This window comes from Scyliorhinus torazame, chromosome 3, assembly GCF_047496885.1.
Source record: "Scyliorhinus torazame isolate Kashiwa2021f chromosome 3, sScyTor2.1, whole genome shotgun sequence".
Classification (NCBI taxonomy): domain Eukaryota; kingdom Metazoa; phylum Chordata; class Chondrichthyes; order Carcharhiniformes; family Scyliorhinidae; genus Scyliorhinus; species Scyliorhinus torazame.
The window spans coordinates 2,410,420-2,436,526 of record NC_092709.1 but is presented as its reverse complement, the minus strand read 5'-3'; the positions used below and the strand labels follow the sequence as shown (position 1 = coordinate 2,436,526).

General features: G+C 48.0%; 1 protein-coding gene across 1 annotated transcript in view; it reads right to left on the bottom strand.

Moving 5' to 3' along the window:
* Nucleotides 1-26,107, bottom strand: part of gne (glucosamine (UDP-N-acetyl)-2-epimerase/N-acetylmannosamine kinase) — a 131,016-nt gene that overhangs the window by 67,721 nt on the left and 37,188 nt on the right. Inside the window, exons 9-11 of the mRNA XM_072495184.1 lie at nt 23,551-23,772; nt 18,645-18,827; nt 10,424-10,540 (exon numbers count right to left, since the gene is read on the bottom strand). Of these exons, the coding sequence (XP_072351285.1) occupies nt 10,424-10,540; nt 18,645-18,827; nt 23,551-23,772 (522 nt within the window). The remainder of the gene's footprint in view (nt 1-10,423; nt 10,541-18,644; nt 18,828-23,550; nt 23,773-26,107) is intronic.

The window sequence follows — 26,107 nt, the reverse complement described above, 5'->3', positions numbered from 1 at the left end:
CGCAGTGTGCACTGTGTATTATTAACGCCCCACACTGCCCCACGTTACAGTTTATATCACCGCAGTGCGCACTGTGTATTATTAACGCCTCACACTGCCCCACGTTAGTTCATATCACCGCAGTGTGCACTGTGTATTATTAACGCCTCACACTGCCCCATGTTACAGTTTATATCACCGCAGTGCGCACTGTGTATTATTAACGCCCCACACTGCCCCACGTTACAGTTTATATCATCGCAGTGCGCACTGTGTATTATTAACGCCCCACACTGCCCCATGTTACAGTTTATATCACCGCAGTGCGCACTGTGTATTATTAACACCCCACACTGCCCCACGTTACAGTTTATATCACCGCAGTGCGCACTGTGTATTAACGTCCCACACTGCCCCACGTTACAGTTTATATCACCACAGTGCGCACTGTGTATTATTAACACCCCACACTGCCCCACGTTACAGTTTATATCATCGCAGTGTGCACTATGTATTATTAACACCCCACACTGCCCCACGTTACAGTTTATATCATCGCAGTGTGCACTGTGTATTATTAACGCCCCACACTGCCCCACGTTACAGTTTATATCACCGCAGTGCGCACTGTGTATTATTAACGCCCCACACTGCCCCACGTTACAGTTTATATCACCGCAGTGCGCACTGTGTATTATTAACACCCCACACTGCCCCACGTTACAGTTTATATCATCGCAGTGTGCACTGTGTATTATTAACGCCCCACACTGCCCCACGTTACAGTTTATATCACCGCAGTGCGCACTGTGTATTATTAACACCCCACACTGCCCCACGTTACAGTTTATATCATCGCAGTGTGCACTGTGTATTATTAACGCCCCACACTGCCCCACGTTACAGTTTATATCACCGCAGTGCGCACTGTGTATTATTAACGCCTCACACTGCCCCACGTTACAGTTTATATCACCGCAGTGTGCACTGTGTATTATTAACGTCCCACACTGCCCCACGTTACAGTTTATATCACCGCAGTGCGCACTGTGTATTATTAACGCCCCACACTGCCCCACGTTACAGTTTATATCACCGCAGTGCGCACTGTGTATTATTAACGTCCCACACTGCAGCCTGCCCCACGTTAGTTCATATCACCGCAGTGTGCACTGTGTATTATTAACGCCCCACGTTACAGTTTATATCATCGCAGTGCGCACTGTGTATTATTAACGCCCCACACTGCCCCCGTTACAGTTTATATCATCGCAGTGCGCACTGTGTATTATTAACGCCCCACACTGCCCCACGTTACAGTTTATATCACCGCAGTGCGCACTGTGTATTATTAACGCCCCACACTGCCCCACGTTACAGTTTATATCACCGCAGTGCGCACTGTGTATTATTAACGCCTCACACTGCCCCACGTTAGTTCATATCACCGCAGTGTGCACTGTGTATTATTAACGCCCCACGTTACAGTTTCTATCACCGCAGTGCGCACTGTGTATTATTAACGTCCCACACTGCCCCACGTTACAGTTTATATCACCGCAGTGTGCACTGTGTATTAACGCCCCACACTGCCCCACGTTACAGTTTATATCACCGCAGTGCGCACTGTGTATTATTAACGCCCCACACTGCCCCACGTTACAGTTTATATCACCGCAGTGCGCACTGTGTATTATTAACGCCTCACACTGCCCCACGTTACAGTTTATATCATCGCAGTGTGTACCGTGTATTAACGCCTCACACTGCCCCACGTTCCAGTTTATATCATCGCAGTGCGCACTGTGTATTATTAACGCCTCACACTGCCCCACGTTACAGTTTATATCACCGCAGTGCGCACTGTGTATTATTAACGCCTCACACTGCCCCACGTTACAGTTTATATCATCGCAGTGCGCACTGTGTATTATTAACGCCCCACACTGCAGCCTGCCCCACGTTAGTTTAGATCACCGCAGTGTGTACCGTGTATTAACGTCCCACACTGCCCCACGTTACAGTAATATCACCGCAGTGCGCACTGTGTATTATTAACGCCTCACACTGCCCCACGTTACAGTTTATATCATCGCAGTGTGTACCGTGTATTAACGCCTCACACTGCCCCACGTTCCAGTTTATATCATCGCAGTGCGCACTGTGTATTATTAACGTCCCACACTGCCCCACGTTACAGTTTATATCACCGCAGTGCGCACTGTGTATTATTAACGTCCCACACTGCAGCCTGCCCCACGTTAGTTTAGATCACCGCAGTGTGTACCGTGTATTAACGTCCCACACTGCCCCACGTTCCAGTTTATATCACCGCAGTGTGCACTGTGTATTATTAACGTCCCACACTGCCCCACGTTAGTTTATATCACCGCAGTGCGCACTGTGTATCATTAACGCCTCACACTGCCCCACGTTACAGTTTATATCACCGCAGTGCGCACTGTGTATTATTAACGCCCCACACTGCCCCACGTTACAGTTTATATCACCACAGTGCGCACTGTGTATTATTAACACCCCACACTGCCCCACGTTACAGTTTATATCATCGCAGTGTGCACTGTGTATTATTAACACCCCACACTGCCCCACGTTACAGTTTATATCATCGCAGTGTGCACTGTGTATTATTAACGTCCCACAGTGCAGCCTGCCCCACGTTAGTTCATATCACCGCAGTGTGCACTGTGTATTATTAACGCCCCACGTTACAGTTTATATCATCGCAGTGTGCACTGTGTATTATTAACGCCCCACACTGCCCCACGTTACAGTTTATATCACCGCAGTGCGCACTGTGTATTATTAACGCCTCACACTGCCCCACGTTAGTTCATATCACCGCAGTGTGCACTGTGTATTATTAACGCCTCACACTGCCCCATGTTACAGTTTATATCACCGCAGTGCGCACTGTGTATTATTAACGCCCCACACTGCCCCACGTTACAGTTTATATCATCGCAGTGCGCACTGTGTATTATTAACGCCCCACACTGCCCCATGTTACAGTTTATATCACCGCAGTGCGCACTGTGTATTATTAACACCCCACACTGCCCCACGTTACAGTTTATATCACCGCAGTGCGCACTGTGTATTAACGTCCCACACTGCCCCACGTTACAGTTTATATCACCACAGTGCGCACTGTGTATTATTAACACCCCACACTGCCCCACGTTACAGTTTATATCATCGCAGTGTGCACTGTGTATTATTAACACCCCACACTGCCCCACGTTACAGTTTATATCACCGCAGTGCGCACTGTGTATTATTAACACCCCACACTGCCCCACGTTACAGTTTATATCATCGCAGTGTGCACTGTGTATTATTAACGCCCCACACTGCCCCACGTTACAGTTTATATCACCGCAGTGCGCACTGTGTATTATTAACACCCCACACTGCCCCACGTTACAGTTTATATCATCGCAGTGTGCACTGTGTATTATTAACGCCCCACACTGCCCCACGTTACAGTTTATATCACCGCAGTGCGCACTGTGTATTATTAACGCCTCACACTGCCCCACGTTACAGTTTATATCACCGCAGTGTGCACTGTGTATTATTAACGTCCCACACTGCCCCACGTTACAGTTTATATCACCGCAGTGCGCACTGTGTATTATTAACGTCCCACACTGCAGCCTGCCCCACGTTAGTTCATATCACCGCAGTGTGCACTGTGTATTATTAACGCCCCACGTTACAGTTTATATCATCGCAGTGCGCACTGTGTATTATTAACGCCCCACACTGCCCCACGTTACAGTTTATATCATCGCAGTGCGCACTGTGTATTATTAACGCCTCACACTGCCCCACGTTAGTTCATATCACCGCAGTGCGCACTGTGTATTATTAACGCCCCACGTTACAGTTTATATCACCGCAGTGCGCACTGTGTATTATTAACGTCCCACACTGCCCCACGTTACAGTTTATATCACCGCAGTGTGCACTGTGTATTAACGCCCCACACTGCCCCACGTTACAGTTTATATCATCGCAGTGCGCACTGTGTATTATTAACGCCCCACACTGCCCCACGTTACAGTTTATATCACCGCAGTGCGCACTGTGTATTATTAACGCCTCACACTGCCCCACGTTACAGTTTATATCACCGCAGTGTGCACTGTGTATTATTAACGTCCCACACTGCCCCACGTTACAGTTTATATCACCGCAGTGCGCACTGTGTATTATTAACGTCCCACACTGCAGCCTGCCCCACGTTAGTTCATATCACCGCAGTGTGCACTGTGTATTATTAACGCCCCACGTTACAGTTTATATCATCGCAGTGCGCACTGTGTATTATTAACGCCCCACACTGCCCCACGTTACAGTTTATATCATCGCAGTGCGCACTGTGTATTATTAACGCCCCACACTGCCCCACGTGACAGTTTATATCACCGCAGTGCGCACTGTGTATTATTAACGCCCCACACTGCCCCACGTTACAGTTTATATCACCGCAGTGCGCACTGTGTATTATTAACGCCTCACACTGCCCCACGTTAGTTCATATCACCGCAGTGCGCACTGTGTATTATTAACGCCCCACGTTACAGTTTATATCACCGCAGTGCGCACTGTGTATTATTAACGTCCCACACTGCCCCACGTTACAGTTTATATCACCGCAGTGTGCACTGTGTATTAACGCCCCACACTGCCCCACGTTACAGTTTATATCATCGCAGTGCGCACTGTGTATTATTAACGCCTCACACTGCCCCATGTTACAGTTTATATCACCGCAGTGCGCACTGTGTATTATTAACGCCCCACACTGCCCCACGTTACAGTTTATATCATCGCAGTGCGCACTGTGTATTATTAACGCCTCACACTGCCCCATGTTACAGTTTATATCACCGCAGTGCGCACTGTGTATTATTAACGCCCCACACTGCCCCACGTTACAGTTTATATCATCGCAGTGCGCACTGTGTATTATTAACGCCTCACACTGCCCCATGTTACAGTTTATATCACCGCAGTGCGCACTGTGTATTATTAACGCCCCACGTTACAGTTTATATCACTGCAGTGCGCACTGTGTATTATTAACGCCCCACACTGCCCCACGTTACAGTTTATATCACCGCAGTGTGCACTGTGTATTATTAATGCCTCACACTGCCCCACGTTACAGTTTATATCACCGCAGTGCGCACTGTGTATTATTAACGCCTCACACTGCAGCCTGCCCCACGTTAGTTTAGATCACCGCAGTGCGCACTGTGTATTATTAACGCCCCACACTGCCCCACGTTACAGTTTATATCACTGCAGTGCGCACTGTGTATTATTAACGCCCCACACTGCCCCACGTTACAGTTTATATCACTGCAGTGCGCACTGTGTATTATTAACGCCCCACACTGCCCCACGTTACAGTTAATATCACTGCAGTGCGCACTGTGTATTATTAACGCCCCACACTGCCCCACGTTACAGTTTATATCACCGCAGTGTGTACCGTGTATTAACGCCCCACACTGCCCCACGTTACAGTTTATATCACCGCAGTGCGCACTGTGTATTATTAGCGTCCCACACTGCCCCACGTTACAGTTTATATCACCGCAGTGTGCACTGTGTATTATTAGCGTCCCTCACTGCCCCACGTTACAGTTTATATCACCGCAGTGTGCACTGTGTATTATTAACGTCCCACACTGCCCCACGTTACAGTTTATATCACCGCAGTGTGCACTGTGTATTATTAGCGTCCCACACTGCCCCACGTTACAGTTTATATCACCGCAGTGTGCACTGTGTATTATTAACGCCCCACACTGCAGCCTGCCCACGTTCCAGTTTATATCACCGCAGTGCGCACTGTGTATTATTAACGCCTCACACTGCCCCACGTTACAGTTTATATCACCGCAGTGCGCACTGTGTATTATTAACGCCCCACACTGCCCCACGTTACAGTTTATATCACCGCAGTGTGTACCGTGTATTAACGCCCCACACTGCCCCACGTTACAGTTTATATCACCGCAGTGCGCACTGTGTATTATTAGCGTCCCACACTGCCCCACGTTACAGTTTATATCACCGGTGTGCACTGTGTATTATTAGCGTCCCTCACTGCCCCACGTTACAGTTTATATCACCGCAGTGTGCACTGTGTATTATTAACGTCCCACACTGCCCCACGTTACTGTTTATATCACCGCAGTGTGCACTGTGTATTATTAACGCCCCACACTGCCCCACGTTACAGTTTATATCACCGCAGTGTGCACTGTGTATTATTAACGTCCCACACTGCAGCCTGCCCACGTTCCAGTTTATATCACCGCAGTGCGCACTGTGTATTATTAACGCCCCACACTGCCCCACGTTCCAGTTTATATCACCGCAGTGTGTACCGTGTATTATTAACGCCCCACACTGCAGCCTGCCCCACGTTAGTTTAGATCACCGCAGTGTGTACCGTGTATTAACGCCCCACACTGCCCCACGTTACAGTTTATATCACCGCAGTGCGCACTGTGTATTATTAACGTCCCACACTGCCCCACGTTACAGTTTATATCACCGCAGTGTGCACTGTGTATTATTAACGCCCCACACTGCCCCATGTTACAGTTTATATCACCGCAGTGCGCACTGTGTATTATTAACGTCCCACACTGCCCCACGTTCCAGTTTATATCACCGCAGTGCGCACTGTGTATTATTAACGCCCCACACTGCCCCATGTTACAGTTTATATCACCGCAGTGCGCACTGTGTATTATTAACGTCCCACACTGCCCCACGTTACAGTTTATATCACCGCAGTGCGCACTGTGTATTATTAACGTCCCACACTGCCCCACGTTAGTTTAGATCACCGCAGTGTGTACCGTGTATTAACGTCCCACACTGCCCCACGTTACAGTTTATATCACCGCAGTGTGTACCGTGTATTAACGTCCCACACTGCCCCACGTTACAGTTTATATCACCGCAGTGCGCACTGTGTATTATTAACGTCCCACACTGCCCCACGTTACAGTTTATATCACCGCAGTGCGCACTGTGTATTATTAGCGTCCCACACTGCCCCACGTTACAGTTTATATCACCGCAGTGTGTACCGTGTATTAACGCCCCACACTGCCCCACGTTACAGTTCATATCACCGCAGTGCGCACTGTGTATTATTAACGCCTCACACTGCCCCACGTTACAGTTTATATCACCGCAGTGCGCACTGTGTATTATTAACGTCCCACACTGCCCCACGTTACAGTTTATATCACCGCAGTGCACACTGTGTATTATTAGCGTCCAACACTGCCCCACGTTCCAGTTTATATCACCGCAGTGCGCACTGTGTATTATTAACGCCCCACACTGCCCCACGTTACAGTTTATATCACTGCAGTGCGCACTGTGTATTATTAGCGTCCCACACTGCCCCACGTTCCAGTTTATATCACCGCAGTGTGCACTGTGTATTATTAACGTCCCACACTGCCCCACGTTACAGTTTATATCACCGCAGTGCGCACTGTGTATTATTAACGTCCCACACTGCCCCACGTTACAGTTTATATCACCGCAGTGTGCACTGTGTATTATTAACGCCCCACACTGCCCCATGTTACAGTTTATATCACTAATGTGCGCACTATGTATTATTAACGCCCCACACTGCCCCATGTTACAGTTTATATCACCGCAGTGTGCACTGTGTATTATTAACGCCCCACACTGCCCCATGTTACAGGTTATATCACCGCAGTGCGCACTGTGTATTATTAACGCCCCACACTGCCCCACGTTACAGTTTATATCACCGCAGTGTGCACTGTGTATTATTAACGCCCCACACTGCCCCACGTTACAGTTTATATCATCGCAGTGCGCACTGTGTATTATTAACGCCTCACACTGCCCCATGTTACAGTTTATATCACCGCAGTGCGCACTGTGTATTATTAACGCCCCACACTGCCCCACGTTACAGTTTATATCACCGCAGTGCGCACTGTGTATTATTAACGTCCCACACTGCCCCACGTTCCAGTTTATATCACCGCAGTGTGCACTGTGTATTATTAACGTCCCACACTGCCCCACGTTACAGTTTATATCACCGCAGTGCGCACTGTGTATTATTAACGTCCCACACTGCCCCACGTTACAGTTTATATCACCGCAGTGTGCAGTGTATTATTAACGCCCCACACTGCCCCATGTTACAGTTTATATCACCGCAGTGCGCACTGTGTATTATTAACGCCCCACACTGCCCCATGTTACAGTTTATATCACCGCAGTGTGCACTGTGTATTATTAACGCCCCACACTGCCCCATGTTACAGTTTATATCACCGCAGTGTGCACTGTGTATTATTAACGCCCCACACTGCCCCACGTTACAGTTTATATCATCGCAGTGTGCACTGTGTATTATTAACGCCCCACACTGCCCCATGTTACAGTTTATATCACCGCAGTGCGCACTGTGTATTATTAACGCCCCACACTGCCCCACGTTACAGTTTATATCATCGCAGTGTGCACTGTGTATTATTAACGCCCCACACTGCCCCACGTTACAGTTTATATCACCGCAGTGCGCACTGTGTATTAACGTCCCACACTGCCCCACGTTACAGTTTATATCATTGCAGTGCGCACTGTGTATTATTAACGCCCCACACTGCCCCACGTTACAGTTTATATCACCGCAGTGTGCACTGTGTATTATTAGCGTCCCACACTGCCCCACGTTACAGTTTATATCACCGCAGTGTGCACTGTGTATTATTAACGCCCCACACTGCCCCATGTTACAGTTTATATCACCGCAGTGTGCACTGTGTATTATTAACGTCCCACACTGCCCCACGTTACAGTTTATATCATCGCAGTGCGCACTGTGTATTATTAACGTCCCACACTGCCCCACGTTACAGTTTATATCACCGCAGTGTGCACTGTGTATTATTAACGCCCCACACTGCCCCACGTTACAGTTTATATCATCGCAGTGTGCACTGTGTATTATTAGCGTCCCACACTGCCCCATGTTACAGTTTATATCACTGCAGTGCGCACTGTGTATTATTAACGCCCCACACTGCCCCACGTTACAGTTTATATCATCGCAGTGTGCACTGTGTATTATTAGCGTCCCACACTGCCCCATGTTACAGTTTATATCACCGCAGTGCGCACTGTGTATTAATAACGCCCCACACTGCCCCACGTTACAGTTTATATCATCGCAGTGTGCACTGTGTATTATTAGCGTCCCACACTGCCCCATGTTACAGTTTATATCACCGCAGTGCGCACTGTGTATTATTAACGCCCCACACTGCCCCACGTTACAGTTTATATCATCGCAGTGTGCACTGTGTATTATTAGCGTCCCACACTGCCCCATGTTACAGTTTATATCACCGCAGTGCGCACTGTGTATTATTAACGCCCCACACTGCCCCACGTTACAGTTTATATCACCGCAGTGCGCACTGTGTATTATTAACGCCCCACACTGCAGCCTGCCCCACGTTAGTTTAGATCACCGCAGTGTGTACCGTGTATTAACGCCCCACACTGCCCCACGTTACAGTTTATATCATCGCAGTGCGCACTGTGTATTATTAGCGTCCCACACTGCCCCACGTTACAGTTTATATCACCGCAGTGTGTACCGTGTATTATTAACGGCCCACACTGCCCCACGTTACAGTTTATATCACCGCAGTGCGCACTGTGTATTATTAGCGTCCCACACTGCCCCACGTTACAGTTTATATCACCGCAGTGTGTACCGTGTATTAACGCCCCACACTGCCCCACGTTCCAGTTCATATCACCGCAGTGCGCACTGTGTATTATTAACGCCCCACACTGCCCCACGTTCCAGTTTATATCATCGCAGTGCGCACTGTGTATTATTAACGTCCCACACTGCCCCACGTTCCAGTTTATATCACCGCAGTGCGCAGTGTATTATTAACGCCTCACACTGCCCCACGTTCCAGTTTATATCACCGCAGTGCGCACTGTGTATTATTAACGCCCCACACTGCCCCACGTTACAGTTTATATCACCGCAGTGCGCACTGTGTATTATTAACGCCCCACACTGCAGCCTGCCCCACGTTAGTTTAGATCACCGCAGTGTGTACCGTGTATTAACGTCCCACACTGCCCCACGTTACAGTTTATATCACCGCAGTGCGCACTGTGTATTATTAACGCCCCACACTGCAGCCTGCCCCACGTTAGTTTAGATCACCGCAGTGTGTACCGTGTATTAACGTCCCACACTGCCCCACGTTACAGTAATATCACCGCAGTGTGTACCGTGTATTAACGTCCCACACTGCCCCACGTTACAGTTTATATCATCGCAGTGTGCACTGTGTATTACCTGTTCGCAGCACATTTTGTGCCTCTGTGTTCCCTAGTTTGGCAGCTTTAATGAGGTGAATTGCACTGATTATTTCTTCATTTTTCAGAGACATTCCTTCCACCATGAGCAAATCTTCTGAAAGAGGCAAACAGAAATATAAAGAGAGCTGTTAATAAGAAGCCTCTTCAGGTCAAAGAGCTGCGATTGAATACACCAGGCACTTCACACAGTTAAATTAAAAATATTTATTGAAAGGTTTCCATTATAAACAAAATACTATAAAATAGTTAATTCAAGTTACAATGACAAAGAACATGACAATCAAAATCACAAATCAACTCCCCAGAACTAAACTAAACCCCATAACACCTGACCGTAACTAATTCTTTAAACAAGGAAATGAATCCTTCCACCGACCCACCCCCTCAATGCTGGATTTGACCTTCTCCAAATGTATAAACGACATGAGGTCACCCGACCAGGCCGAGGCAGAACTCATCCTCCGGCTGCTAACGAGGCAGTGACGAGGAAATCCGCCTTCACCCCCGTCAGCAGCATCGGCAAAATGGCCGCCAGCGGTTATGGCTGCAGATCGACATCGAGTATCTCTGACATGGTGCTAACAAAAAGACTCAAAATCTCACTAACTTGGAACAAGACCAGAACATATAAGAGTGGTTCGCCAGCCCCCGAGAACAACGCTCACACCTGTCCCCCACCCAGAGAAGACTCCGCTCTTCCTCACCCTGGTCAGATGCACCCTGTGCACCACCTTGGACTGGATCAGAGTAAGCCGAGCACAGGAGGGTATGGAGTTGACCGTGCGAAGAGCCTCGTTCAACACCACCTCATCCAGAATAGGACCCAACTCACCCTCCCATTTTCCCATCACCTCATCCAACGGAGCCGACTCTGCTGATAGGATCTGGCCGTATATATACACAAAATAACCCCCCCCCACCAGGCCCGGCCAAAGACAAAATCCTCTTCAACAGGCAGGAGGGTGGAGCTAAGGGGAAAAAAGGGAAAAGTCTCGCATGGAGAATTGCAAATCTTATATCTAAACAGATTGGAACCAGGGAGTTGAAATTTCTCTAACAACTCCTTAAAGCTGACAAACCACCCCTCTTAACAGGTCCCCAAACCCCTCCCCTCCCATGACCTAAACACAAGAGTCTAAACCCGCTGGCACAAAGAGGTGATTACCACAGATAGAAGCCAGCAAAGACATGGAGCTGAGTTTAAAATGCTGTCTGAACTTCTCCCAGATTCTCAGAGTGGACAACACTACCAGATTCAAGGAAAATCTTCCCGGAGAGAATGGCAGCGATACGGTTACTAATGCACCAAAACTAGAACCTTAACAGGAACTCGCCTCCATCTGCCCCCATATGGAACCCGGATCACTGAACCACCCCGGGTACCTTCTGAATATTGGCTGTCCAGTAGTAATAAATTGGGCAATGCCAAGTCCTCTGATTGCCCATCTCTCTGGGGGACACCCTACAGATTCTTGGAGTCTTACCCGCCAAATAAATGACGACACTAATTTATTAATTTGGACAAAGGAGGACTTGGGGAGAAAACTGGGAGATGTTGAAAAATAAATAGAAATCTCGGGACCACATTCATCTCAATAGCCTGAAACCTGCCGTCAAGGGGACAACGTCAAGGGAACATAAATAACAACACCTCCTCCACAATAGTCCTCAATACTGAGGCCCTGCAAGGCTGCGTACTTAGCCCCCTACTCTACTCCCTGTACACAAACGACTGCGCGGCAAAACTTGGTTCCAACTCCATCTACAAGTTTGCTGACGATACGACCATAGTGGGCCGGATCTCGAATAACGATGAGTCCGAATACAGGAGGGAGATAGAGAACCTAGTGGAGTGGTGCAGCGACAACAATCTCTCCCTCAATGCCAGCAAAACTAAAGAGATGGTCATTGACTTCAGAAAGCTAAGTACTGTACACACTTAGGTTAGGTGGATTGGCCATGATAAATTGCCCTTAGTGACCAAAAAGGTTAGGAGGGGTTATTGGGTCACGGGGATAGGGTGGAACTGAGGGCTTAAGTGGGTCGGTGCAGACTCGATGGGCCGAATGGCCTCCTTCTGCACTGCATGTTTTATGTTCCTGTCAGCACCAACGGGGCCGAGGTGGAGATGGTTAGCAGCTTCAAATTCCGAGGGGTGCACATCTCCAAATATCTGTCCTGGTCCACCCACGTCGACGCTACCACCAAGAAAGCACAACAGCGCCTATACTTCCTCAGGAAACTAAGGAAATTCGGCATGTCCACATTGACTCTTACCAACTTTTACAGATGCACCATAGAAAGCATCCTATCTGGCTGCATCACAGCCTGGTATGGCAACCGCTCGGCCCAGGACCGCAAGAAACTTCAGAGAGTCGTGAACACCGCCCAGTCCATCACACGAACCTGCCTCCCATCCACTGACTCCATCTATACCTCCCGCTGCCTGGGGAAAGCGGGCAGCATAATCAAAGATCCCTCCCACCCGGCTTACTCACTCTTCCAACTTCTTCCATCGGGCAGGAGATACAGAAGTCTGAGAACACGCACGAACAGACTCAAAAACAGCTTCTTCCCCACTGTCACCAGACTCCTAAATGACCCTCTTATGGACTGACCTCATTAACACTACACCCTGTATGCTTCATCCGATGCCAGTGCTTATGTAGTTACGTTGTGTACCTTGTGTTGCCCTATTATGTATTTTATTTCTATTTTATTCTCATGTACTTAATGATCTGTTGAGCTGCTCGCAGAAAAATACTTTTCACTGTACCTCGGTACACGTGACAATAAACAAATCCAATCCAAGGACAGGGAGAGGTTATCCCACTTCTGTACGCCCAATTTGACCCAATTAACCTGACTAGACTAATTTGTGAAGTGATGTCCAGTCGTGGGCCACCCGGATTCCCAGATAACGAAAGTTCGATCTGGCAAGATGAAAAGTTAACACCCGCAGATAGGCTCCCCTCCCCGGGAGGGTTAACCGGGAAATATTCGCTCTTACCCAAGTTCAACTTGTATCCAGAGAAGGAACCAAAGCTACCAACCAGCTTCATCATCTCATCCACAGTGGATACTGGGTTTGTGATGTGAAGGTCATCCACGTACAAGGACACCCTCTGCTCCATCCCTCCCTCCCAGATTTATCCCCCTCCACTTATTGGGAGATTCCAGCGCAAGCGGTTCTACAGTGAGAGCAAACAGGAGTGGAGACAATGGACACTACTACACCAAATACACATTTAGAAAACAGTAGGGAGAACCTAAACCACTAAAGCCTACTTCTAATAAACCAAACCCCAAACCAAACAAAAATACTAAGCTCATTATCTGAAACAGAAGTGCTGTAAGGAGTTGCAGCCAACCTCAGAGCCGCTCCTGTTAGCTAACTCTTCAGCTAGCGGGGTGGCTCCCACCCAGAGTGAAGAAAAATGCTTATACAAGAAATACACCATATATAAAACCCCAGAAAACATAGTACCCCAAATGACGATGTTGGGGGGGGGGTGCTGCGCGTCATCAGTAGGGCCGAGCACTCGCAGGTCCTACAGGTCACTCCCGGATTGCATATACCCATAATAGGGGCAACATTAGCTCCTGCCCATCTGTCCCACCAAACACTCCCAGGGCAGACCCCTGTCGTGGTAATAAGGTGCAGGTCACTTTAACCCCCTCCAACTGTGAGCAGCCTCTGGCTGCACAGCCTCTGGCTATTGTTAGTTACATGAGGACATCATAGCCCTCGAGTGAAATCCCGTGGGTACACGTGCCATTATCTCGGGTGAGTGTTATTGCCCAGCATCCCAATCAAACTGTGAAGCCTGGACACCTTGCCTGAACCCTGGAGCGTCAACGCCACAGAAGCAGCAGACAACAATCAAACACCCAGAGCTGGGCTTCCGCACTGGGGCTATCCCTGTGACCAGAGGGCGAGTGTGTGTGTGTGTGTGCAGGGACCATAAGACATAGGAGCAGAATTAGGCCACTCAGCCCATCAAGTCTGCTCTGCCATTCTCCTGCCTTCTCCCCATAACCCCTGATCCCCTTATTAATCAAGAATCTATCTATCTCTGTCTCAAAGACACTCAGTGATTTGGCCTCCACAGCCTTCTGCAGCAAAGAGTTCCACAGATTCACCACCCTCTGGCTGAAGAAATTCCTCCTCATCTCAGTTTTAAAGGATCGTCCCTTTAGTCTGAGATTGTGTCCTCTGGTTCTAGTTTTTCCTACAAGTGGAAACATCTTCTCCACGTCCACTTGCAGTATCCTGTAAGTTTCAATAAGATCCCCCTCATCCTTCTAAACTCCAATGAGTACAGACCCAGAGTCCTCAACCGTTCCTCGAATGACAAGCTCTTCAGTCCAGGGATCATTCTTGTGAGCCTCCTCTGGATCCTCTCCAAGGCCAGCACATCCTTCCTTAGATACAGGGCCCAAAACTGCTCACAATACTCCAAATGGGGTCTGACCAGAGCCTTATACAGCCTCAGAAGTGCTTCCCTGTCTTCGAGGACCGCTCGAGGTTGGCGGATTGGTTTTTGGGGATAAGGGGTACCCGCTGAGGTCCAGGTTAATGACGCCAGTATGGAGCCTGGGACCAATGCGGAGACCCAATATAACGAGGCCGCGTGATCATCGAGCGGTACATCGGACTGCTCAAAATGCAGTTACAATGCCTGGGCCGCTCTGATGGTGCACTGAAGGTCACCCTGCACAGAGGATCGCGCACACTGTGGTGGGCTACTGGGGCCCTCCACAACCTGGCACAGGAGCGGGGCGAAGTGGAGGTGGAGGGACATGTGGCCTCGCCTGAGGAGGGACTGGAGGATGAGCTCGGGGAGAAACCACGGGAGCAGCCGGAGGAAGAACAAGTGGCGGTGAGGGTCTGGCTGGCCGGAATAACCGAATACATGTGATAGGCTTCACATGCATCAGGTGTAACATGTTTCTAAAAATAGATTTTTTTAATTCACCATTTTCAATTTTAAACATAACAAAATAATAACTAACTCAAAACTATCCCCCCCACACCCAAACCCCCTGAACAAAAAAGCCCCCATCCTTCCCTAGCAACTAAGGGTGCCCAGCTATTTAAAGAAATAATGAACACAGATTGTAAACGGCAGAGGCCCAGCACTGATCCTTGCGGCACTCCGCTAGTCACAGCCTGTCAACCTGCCCCATTCATCCCCATGCCAATCATCTATCCACGTTAATATATCACCCCCAATTTCATGAATCCTTACCTTGTATACAATTCCCAAACCCTGGTAGTCGGCTCAGGATTGATCCTAAGTTGGTTTAGATTTCTTGTTTAAATGCTGAGGGGTTGGAACATTTTGAAAGGTTGCATCCAATTCCTGAATGTGGGTAAATCCCAAATCAGAAATAGTGCAAACTAATGGGAGACAGATTTAAAATCTATACTTGGTCTATAGATTCATGATACACCCACACCTGTGTGGCCAACATGACTGCTCGCGATTCCACACCACATAAGAACATAAGAACTAGGAGCAGGAGTAGGCCATCTGGCCCCTCGAGCCTGCTCCACCATTCAATGAGATCATGGCTGATCTTTTGTGGACTCAGCTCCACTTTCCGGCCCGAACACCATAACCCTTAATCCCTTTATTCTTCAAAAAACTATCTATCTTTATCTTAAAAACATTTAATGAAGGAGCCTCTACTGCTTCACTGGCCAAGGAATTCCATAGATTCACAACCCTTTGGGTGAAGAAGTTTCTCCGAAACTCAGTCCTAAATCTACTTCCCCTTATTTTGAGGCTATGCCTCCTAGTTCTGCTTTCACCCGCCAGTGGAAACAACCTGCCCGCATCTATCCTGTTTATTCCCTTCATAATCTTATATGTTTCTATAAGATCCCCCCTCATCCTTCTAAATTCCAACGAGTACAGTCCCAGTCTACTCAACCTCCCCATGTAATCCAACCCCTTCAGCTCCGGGATTAACCTAGTGAATCTCCTCTGCACACCCTCCAGTGCTAGTACGTCCTTTCTCAAGTAAGGAGACCAAAACTGAACACAATACTCCAGGTGTGGCCTCACTAATACCTTATACAATTGCAGCATAACTTCCCTAGTCTTAAACTCCATCCCTCTAGCAATGAAGGACAAAATTCCATTTGCCTTCTTAATCACCTGTAAACCAACTTTTTGCGACTCATGCACTAGTACACCCAGGTCTCTCTGCACAGCAGCATGTTTTAATATTTTATCATTTAAATAATAATCCCTTTTGCTGTTATTCCTACCAAAATGGATAACCTCACATTTGTCAACATTGTATTCCATCTGCCAGACCCTAGCCCATTCACTTGGCCGATCCAAATCCCTCTGCAGACTTCCAGTATCCTCTGCACTTTTTGTTTTACCACTTATCTTAGTGTCGTCTGCAAACTTGGACACATTGCCCTTGGTCCCCAACTCCAAATCATCTATGTAAACTGTGAACAGTTGTGGGCCCAACACTGATCCCGGAGGGACACCACTAGCTACTGATTGCCAACCAGAGAAACACCCATTAATCCCCACTCTTTGCTTTCTATTAATTAACCAATCCTCTATCCATGCTACTACTTTCCCCTTAATGCCATGCATCTTTATCTTATGCAGCAACCTTTGGTGTGGCACCTTGTCAAAGGCTTTCTGGAAATCCAGATATACCACATCCATTGGCTCCCCATTATCTACCGCACTGTTAATGTTCTCAAAAAATTCCACTAAATTAGTTAGGCATGACCTGCCCTTTATGAACCCATGCTGCGTCTGCCCAATGGGACAATTTCCATCCAGATGCCTCGCTATTTCTTCCTTGATGATAGATTCCAGCATCTTCCCTACTACCGAAGTTAAGCTCACTGGCCTAAAATTACCCGCTTTCTGCCTACCTCCTTTTTTAAACAGTGGTGTCACGTTTGCTAATTTCCACTCCGCCGGAACCACCCCAGAGTCTTATGAATTTTGGTAAATTATCACTAGTGCATTTGCAATTTCCCTAGCTATCTCTTTTAGTACTCTGGGATGCATTCCATCAGGTCCAGGAGACTTGTCTACCTTTAGCCCCATTAGCTTGCCCATCACTACCTCCTTGGTGATAACAATCCTCTCAAGGTCCTCACCTGTCATAGCCTCATTTCCATCAGTCACTGGCATGTTATTTGTGTCTTCCACTGTGAAGACCGACCCAAAAAACCTGTTCAGTTCCTCAGCCATTTCCTCATCTCCCATTATTAAATCTACCTTTGCATCCTCTAAAAGGACCAATATTTACCTTAGCCACTTTTTTTTGTTTTATGTATTTGTAGAAACTTTTACTATCTGTTTTTATATTCTGAGCAAGTTTACTCTCATAATCTATCTTACTCTTCTTTATAGCTTTTTTAGTAGCTTTCTGTTGCCCCCTAAAGATTTCCCAGTCCTCTAGTCTCCCACTGATCTTGGCTACTTTGTATTTTTTTCCTTCAATTTGATACTCTCCCTTATTTCCTTAGATATCCACGGTCGATTTTCCCTCTTTTTACCGTCCTTCCTTTTTGTTGGTATAAACCTTTGCTGAGCACTGTGAAAAATCACTTGGAAGGTTCTCCACCGTTCCTCAACTGTTTCACCATAAAGTATTTGCTCCCAGTCTACCTTAGCTAGTTCGTCTCTCATCCCATTGTAATCTCCTTTGTTTAAGCACAAAACACTAGTGCTTGATTTTACCTTCTCACCCTCCATCTGTATTTTAAATTCCACCATATTGTGATCGCTCCTTCTGAGAGGATCCCTAACTATGAGATCCTGAATCAATCCTGTCTCATTACACAGGACCCAATCTAGGACCGCTTGTTCCCTTGTAGGTTCCATTACATACTGTTCTAGGAAACTATCGCGGATACATTCTATAAACTCCTCCTCAAGGCTGCCTTGACCGACCTGGTTAAACCAATCGACATGTAGATTAAAATCCCCCATGATAACTGCTGTACCATTTCTACATGCATCAGTTATTTCTTTGCTTATTGCCTGCCCCACCATAATGTTACTATTTGGTGGCCTATAGACTACTCCGATCAGTGACTTTTTCAGTGACTTTGTACCTGGCTGGTCAGGCTCCCATTTGAAATCATGGCATCATCATTTTGTTAAATTAAAAAATATCCGCCTTTTTGAAGCTGTGTCACTTACCGTCATGTAATTTTTTTGCCTCTCTTTGCAAGGCTATTCCTGAAGCGTAAGCTTCCATACAGCCCTTACTCCCACACATGCATTCAGGCCCATCCATTGACACCATGATATGCCCAAACTCCGCAGCGCAGTACATGCTGCCGTGAATCAGCTCATTATTGTGGACGATTCCGCCTCCAATTCCTAGTGGAGCAATATTTATTCTTAATTAGAAAACATCCATTTCCATTTTTACTTCTCAAAACTAAACTGAATTGTACGTTTCATAGACAGAGTGAGGAACATTCTTCAAAGTATATAGCTACCTGCTCGAGAATTATTCTCCTTCTGGCGGTGCTAATAAAATGATAGATTCCTACTCTAGACATAGTCTTACTGGTGGTTTGAATATTCACGGCAGAAACCAAAACACCTTGTGCTGGGCGCAAGTTTTAAACTGACTGTCCTCCAGGATCTTATGATTCTTAATTCAACCTTCAAACACACAATCAAATTATGCCAAAGTGGATCAATGGTAGGAGACAGTACAAATTTAATTAGAGTCTAACGGAGAACACAAAAATGAAGCATGTGTTAGTTGAAGTAATCGTAACGATAATAGCATTTTAAAAGATTACACCAGTCCAGTAGTGCATATTGATCAATGGGAGGTGGGATAACAGGTGGTGAAGGCAGGTTATGAGGCCACTTGTACATTTAACGTTTAAAGTCAACTGTTTTGGTGGTCAAACACAGACACATTTTCTGCAGAGTTGTGTGTTTGAGGAGCTCTTCCGTACCTGCAGCCTGCCTGGCGAGGACTGTAACACTCTGCTGTCTAACCAGCAGCCAGTGACTTTCTCCCTCGGGGATGGAAAGGCTGGAAGAGCAGCGGTAGACAATTGACCTCCAATAATCTATTCAAAGCCTGAACTAATTCAGTTGGTCAGTGTCCTTCAGCACAGGAGTTGGATAAGAGAAAAAGCAACCCAAGGTTAAGTCAGATGACATTTGCCTTTTGAAATTAATATAGAAAGACTGAATATCCCAAGAACATTATGAACTAGCTTGAACCGTTGAACACAGTTGGGTGAATTTGAAATGTCTCTTAGTGCTTTCTGAGTTCAGGAACAGATCAAGAACGTCTTCATTTCAGTTGCACCCCCAATTTAATTCTCCTTCTCACTTGTGGCTCTATTGCTTTTTGTATTATTTTTATTTGGAAGTTGCACTTTGATATATTCTTGGTACAGTATCATGACATTACCATTTTCCCACAATTACTCGCCACAATTTCAACAAGTCGGAGAGGGGGGATAATTGTTTTTTTCTTTATTTTTTCATGGGATGTTGGCGGCGGAGGCAAGGCCAGCATTTATAGCCCGTCTGTAGTTGCACTCGACCTGAGAGGCACTTTGAATCAACCACATTGCTGTGGGTCTGGAGTCACGTGGAGCCCCCCCAACCACCACCACCATTTGGTGGCAGAAAGATCCCAAAATGAAAGACAAACAAACCCCATCTCTGGTGGAACCCCTCACCCGCCTCTCAGAACAGACTTCACCTTCTCCAATTACAGGAACTCCCTTAGATCCCCCAGCCACGCCGAGGCACTGGGAGGGGGAGAAGTGACGTCCACCCCAATAGAACACGCCTGCGAGCAATTACCGAGGTGAAGGCGAAGACGTTCCCCCCCCCCGTCTGCAGCTCCGGCAGGTCTGACACCCAGAATATGGCCCCCAGGGAATCCAGCTCCAAATCCACACGCAGAACCTTGGACACGGTGCTGAGAAACTAGCCCCAATCTTTCTCCAACTTCGGGCAGGGCCAGAACATATGGCCAGGATTGGCGGAGCCTCTCCCACACCGCTCCCAACTATCCTCCACCCCCCTCAAACAGCTGGCTCATCCTCACCTTCGTTAAGTGCACCCTGGGCACTACTTTTAACTGAATCAATGCCGAGCCTCTCACACAAAGTCGAGGCGTTAACCCTTCACAGCATTTCACACTATAATCCTTCTTCCAGTCCCTTCTCCAACTCTTCCTCACACTTGCCTTTAATCCCTTCCACAGACTCCTTGTCCTCCTCCATGATCCTACTGTAGGTCCCTGAAATGACCCCTCTCCAGCCCTCCCACCGACAGCACCTCCTCCAACGAGGAGGATAGTGGATTCGGAAAGTTTGAAAAACCTTTCCTGCAAAATTCCACACCTGCATATACCTGAAGCCCCCTCACGCTGGAACCCATACTTCACCCCAACCCCTTCAGAAACAGATCCTTCCTCTCTTTTACCCCTTTCTCCTCCCATCCATCCTACCTTGCTCAAACTCATGATTCTCTCTTATCGGCATCACTCTTGAACTTGCCCTCATCTCGAAGTCCAGCCTATCCACTCCACGAAAGAATGACTTTGGCAAAAAGACCGGCAAATACTGGAACAGGAACAAGAACCGTGGCAGAATGTTCATTTTCACTGCCTGCACCAGAGCTGCCAGCAAAAAGACTATCCCATAGCACCAAATCCTCCTTCACCCTCCCCACCAGTCTTGTAAAATTAAGCTTTACAAACTCACGCCCAGTCCCACTCCTGGGTCCCGAGAGAATTACCCCGGGTGCCTGGCACAGTAGCTAGCACTGTTGCTTCATAGCACCAGGGTCCCGGGTTCGATTCCCGGCTTGGGTCACTGTGCGGATTCTGCACGTTCTCCCCGTGTCTGTGTGGGTTTCCTCCGGGTGCTACGGTTTCCTCCCACAAGTACTGAAAGACGTGCTGTTAGGTAATTTGGACATTCTGAATTCTCCCACCGTGTACCCAAACAGGTGCCGGAATGTGGTGACTAGGGGCTTTTCACAGTAACTTCATTGCAGCGTTAATGTAAGCCTACTTTAACAATAATTATTAGTATAGTCCAGTATCCCTACGCCACTGCCTCCCCATTACATGCTCCAATTCCAGATACCAACTAAGAAAGGATTACATGAGTGGAAATGTTTAAATTCACTTGGTAATGCAATGTGTGGTTAATTACTGGGGAAATTTGCATAAAAATAAGAACACCTCTGGCTGCAATTCTGCAACAAATGGTCCAAATGTAGAAATTGGGGGTGAAATCAATCTCTAAATGCTGGTTCAGGCACGAAAATCAGATGATTATAGTACTTGCAAAAGCATGTCATCTACTCATTTAATGACAGTAAGGATTGAGCAAGAATACAGTGTACTTGGAGATATTCATTCCCAGCGAAGGTTCAATAGGATTATGACTGATGGTGGCAGAAAAAGTGTCAAAAGCTCTATAAATAGAGCAAACTGGAGGATCTCGTGGTTCCTCCGGCCACATCACCATGCCCTGTAACTATCGCCATTCACAAGTTAGTCAACACATTCATTTTTATTTGGAGGCTGAAGAAATTGCAGATCTAAAAATTGTTGCTCTGTTATTCCAGGCACCGTAGGAGGGAAGCTTTGCCGAATTAGAAGTCCTCCTGCAGACTGTGGTTCTGTCTGCTGAAGCTTCAGTTAGAACAGTAGTGTCTAATGAATGGATGAGGACTACCCCTTATTAAGGTTTTGGGAGAGATGGATAAAGCTAGTATATACACTGTGGCTACCTTGGGATCTCTGCATGGCTAAGTGATTGAAGCTGTCATTTTGTGGGTCTCAGCACCCCATCATGTGGGAAGCCAGTTAATCTATCTCATTGGAAGGATTCTACTCGTCACTGAGCCATGAACTGACACGATACCTTGCTCAACGTTTATCACAAAATGTGAACAAGATCACCAGAGAATTCGATGCCAGTCCAACAGTTCCTCTGTGTCCGAGCTGAGCAGATGAAAGGAGTGTATCTTGTGTTAGTTAAGTGCTCATGGGAAACAGAAACAAAGGAAATGCTGTTCTTGAAATCTAAGTTACAATATAGATTCAATCAGCTGTTATTTACTGCAAATTACACAATACTCTAACAGCAGGACAAAGAATGCTTGTTTGTGGACGGGCATTCTTAAAGACGATATATATTCCTTTGGTTTTACCCGTGGGTTGTCCAGAAACTTTCCACTCTTTTATCAAACCATGAATATCAAAATGATTAGTATATTTTGCATCTTAAGCTGTTTTGCAAATTTGAGATTCTGGCTGCCTGACCCAAAGGCAGAGGAGCCTATTCCACTGCCCTGGAGATACTGGCCAATATTTGCATCATATTCAGTTATTCAGGGTATTGGTGAGACTACATCTTGAATACTGCGAGCAGCTTTGGTCTCCTTGTTTAAGGAAGGGTGCAGTATAGCTTTTCAGCTCTTTTAGCTCCGCGAGTCTGGATCCTGCCCATTGTGGGTGGGATCCAGATCACAACGTCTCGCGAGACAAAACGACGTTGGCAATTCCGGTAGAGGTCTCTCCCAGGATCTGCCGTCCGTGTCCAGTCCCCATTCCGGCAGGACGTAGCCAGTAAAAATAGTTTCTATTCAAATAATCATCTAATTAATACCCTCTTGAATGCCTCGATTGAACCTGCCTGCTCCACACTTCCAGGCAGCTCATTCCAGACCTGAACCACTTGTTGCCTGAAAACGTGTTTCCACACATCACATTTGCTTCTTTTGCAAATCATTTGAAATCTTGCCCACTCATTCTTGATCGTTTTGCGAGGCGAACTGTTTCTCCCAGTCTACTCTGACCAGCCATGTCCATGATTTTAAACATCTCTATCAAATCTCCTCTTCTCTCCAAGAACAGTCCCAACTTCTCCAATCTATCCTCATCACGGACATTTCTCATCCCTGGAACCATTCTTGTAAACCTCTTCCCCACTCTCTCCGATTAATTCACATCCTTCCTATAGTGTGGCTCCCAGAACGGTGCACAATGTTCCAGCGGAGGTTAAACTAATGTCTTTACTTGACTTGACTGATTGTTTACCTGTGCCAGTGATCACAGTTACAAAATTTTCCACTCCTTTGCCATGACCAAACTTTCTTTCTGCCAAAGCAGCACAATTGCCGTCATTGTCTACCCAAACCGGCAGGTGAAGGATGTCTGAGATTGGTGTCCGTAGATCTACCGAGTCCCATTCCTGAATAAGTTTGGTAGACTGAAGCACGATTCCTTCATTGTGGTTGACACGGCCACCTGTGGAAATGCCTGCAGAGTGAAACACAAATATAATTCAACATCAGCACACAGACTCAAAATATCACTCGCCTCCATGCAGGTTCTCCCAACCCCGGTCGAATGATTAGGGCTAAATATCGTCTTTAGTGCTTCCATTATAGCTTTTAAATAAAACAAGTATTGAGTATCAATCTCTGGGCGCGATCCAGACCAACGTTAAATTCCAGTTTTGGGCAGTTTGGCGGGGAGTTTCACACGGCCGTGCAAGATCGGCCGGTATTCAAGGCACTTAGTGCCAATAATCAACCCCCACAAGCTTTTCGACATTCCTGGCTCCCTCGCTGTATGATTCACCCGACTCGAACCCCTGCCAACCACCAGCACAACTCTTTCATGTCCAGGTGCGCTGCACACACATGCCACCTGCTGTAGACCCCCTGATCCATCAAGCCTGCGGCTCACAGTGCCCTCTCTTGTCCCCACAGGAGAGACAGGCCATAATAAGCGGGAAAGGACCAAGGGAGGGGGGGGGCGAAGTCCTGGAGATTCGAGACTTCACCCCTATGAGGAACAGGCCCTGGAAATTGTGCAGTTGCCGGAGGAGAGCAGTCACCGACAGCAAGGTCGGCCTGCGTCAGAGAAGGTGAGGATCCATTGTCCCTTCACCCAGGTGACCTGACTCCAGTGATGACAAAATGATCCACCCCTCTCACTGACTGCATGTCCACTGTCAGCGTGTTTAGCAGCATGATCCATCCCTCTCACTGACCGCATGTCCACTGTCAGCGTGTTTAGCAGCATGATCCATCCCTCTCACTGACCGCATGTCCACTGTCAGCGTGTTTAGCAGCATGATCCATCCCTCTCACTGACCGCATGTCCACTGTCAGCGTGTTTAGCAGCATGATCCATCCCTCTCACTGACCGCATGTCCACTGTCAGCGTGTTTAGCAGCATGATCCATCCCTCTCACTGACCGCATGTCCACTGTCAGCGAGTTTAGCAGCATGATCCATCCCTCTCACTGACCGCATGTCCACTGTCAGCGTGTTTAGCAGCATGATCCATCCCTCTCACTGACCGCATGTCCGCTGTCTCGCAGCATCTCCATCTGATGAGGCCGGTCAATCCGGAGATGTCTCCATCCCCCCCAAGCGGTCACCTCCGAGGAGACCAGTAGCGACGCGCCTCCCACTGACGCCCCCGCCTTCCACTGTCGCCCCCGCCCCCCCCACTCTCTCGCCCCCCCCCCCACTCTCTCGCCCCCCCCCCACTCTCTCGCCCCCCCCCCACTCTCTCGCCCCCCCCCCCACTCTCTCGCCCCCCCCCCACTCTCTCTCGCCCCCCCCCCACTCTCTCTCGCCCCCCCCCCACTCTCTCGCCCACACCTTCCAGCAGCGCAGAGACATACCTCGGTGGCGACATTAGTAGACAGGGTTTTGGGGCACAATCTGATGAGAACCAGCTGCTGATGCACATCAGGTGGAGGCAGGAACATCCAAGAGAGACAGCAGTCAGAGCTCCGCTGGATCCTAGGACACAGCTGGGTCTCAGCCAGATGCCGAGTCTCTGAACAAGGTTCTCCCAGAGCGGATGCAGATGATAGGACACAGCCGTGAGATTAAGGAGGGGGGTTTCAGCCGCATTTCAGCAACTGCAAGGCCAATTAGAGGAGCCCAAAAGTCTTCAGGCACAGGAGATGGTGCCGCCAATGCGTGGCAGCAAGGCCAACACTGCTGGGGTGTTGACTGCAGTGGAAAACCTGAAGCACAACGTCCGTGTCTGGAGTGGTGTTGAAGGCGTGGCTCAGTCTGTGACAACCATGGCTAAGGGCGTTAACATCATGTCCCAGTCGCTGAGGGATGTGTGCCAGACACAGGTGGACATTGCCAAGGCGCTCCAGAGCGTGGCCCAGTCACTGAGGAGCAGCGCTGAGGGCACAACACCATGGTACAGATAATGGGGGGCCTCCAGGACTGGCAGTGCCAGATGACTCCGAGGCCTGTGGGCTCATTCCAGATGCCCCTTCGTCCAAGGGGCACCACCAGGGAGAAGGAAGCGCTGGAGGCCAACCCGGGGCCTTCCAAGGAGACTACTGCGGTCTCCAGTTCTTCTGGATCCCCCCCTCCTGACACCGGAGCATGTCAAGGGCAGCGGGCAGAACAACTTGGCACGGTGATGCCTGTGACACGGGTAAGTCGGCTGACGCTCTCTGGCCCCAGGCCCTCCAGGGGGCATCCGCCAAGGGTATCAGAGGCTTTAGGGCACGGAAAGCAGCAGGCTGCCTCCACTTTGGATGTGCATCCAAGGGCCACACCTGGACATTAGACGACGGAGGGTCAGGAAGAGTGAAGAACATTGATTG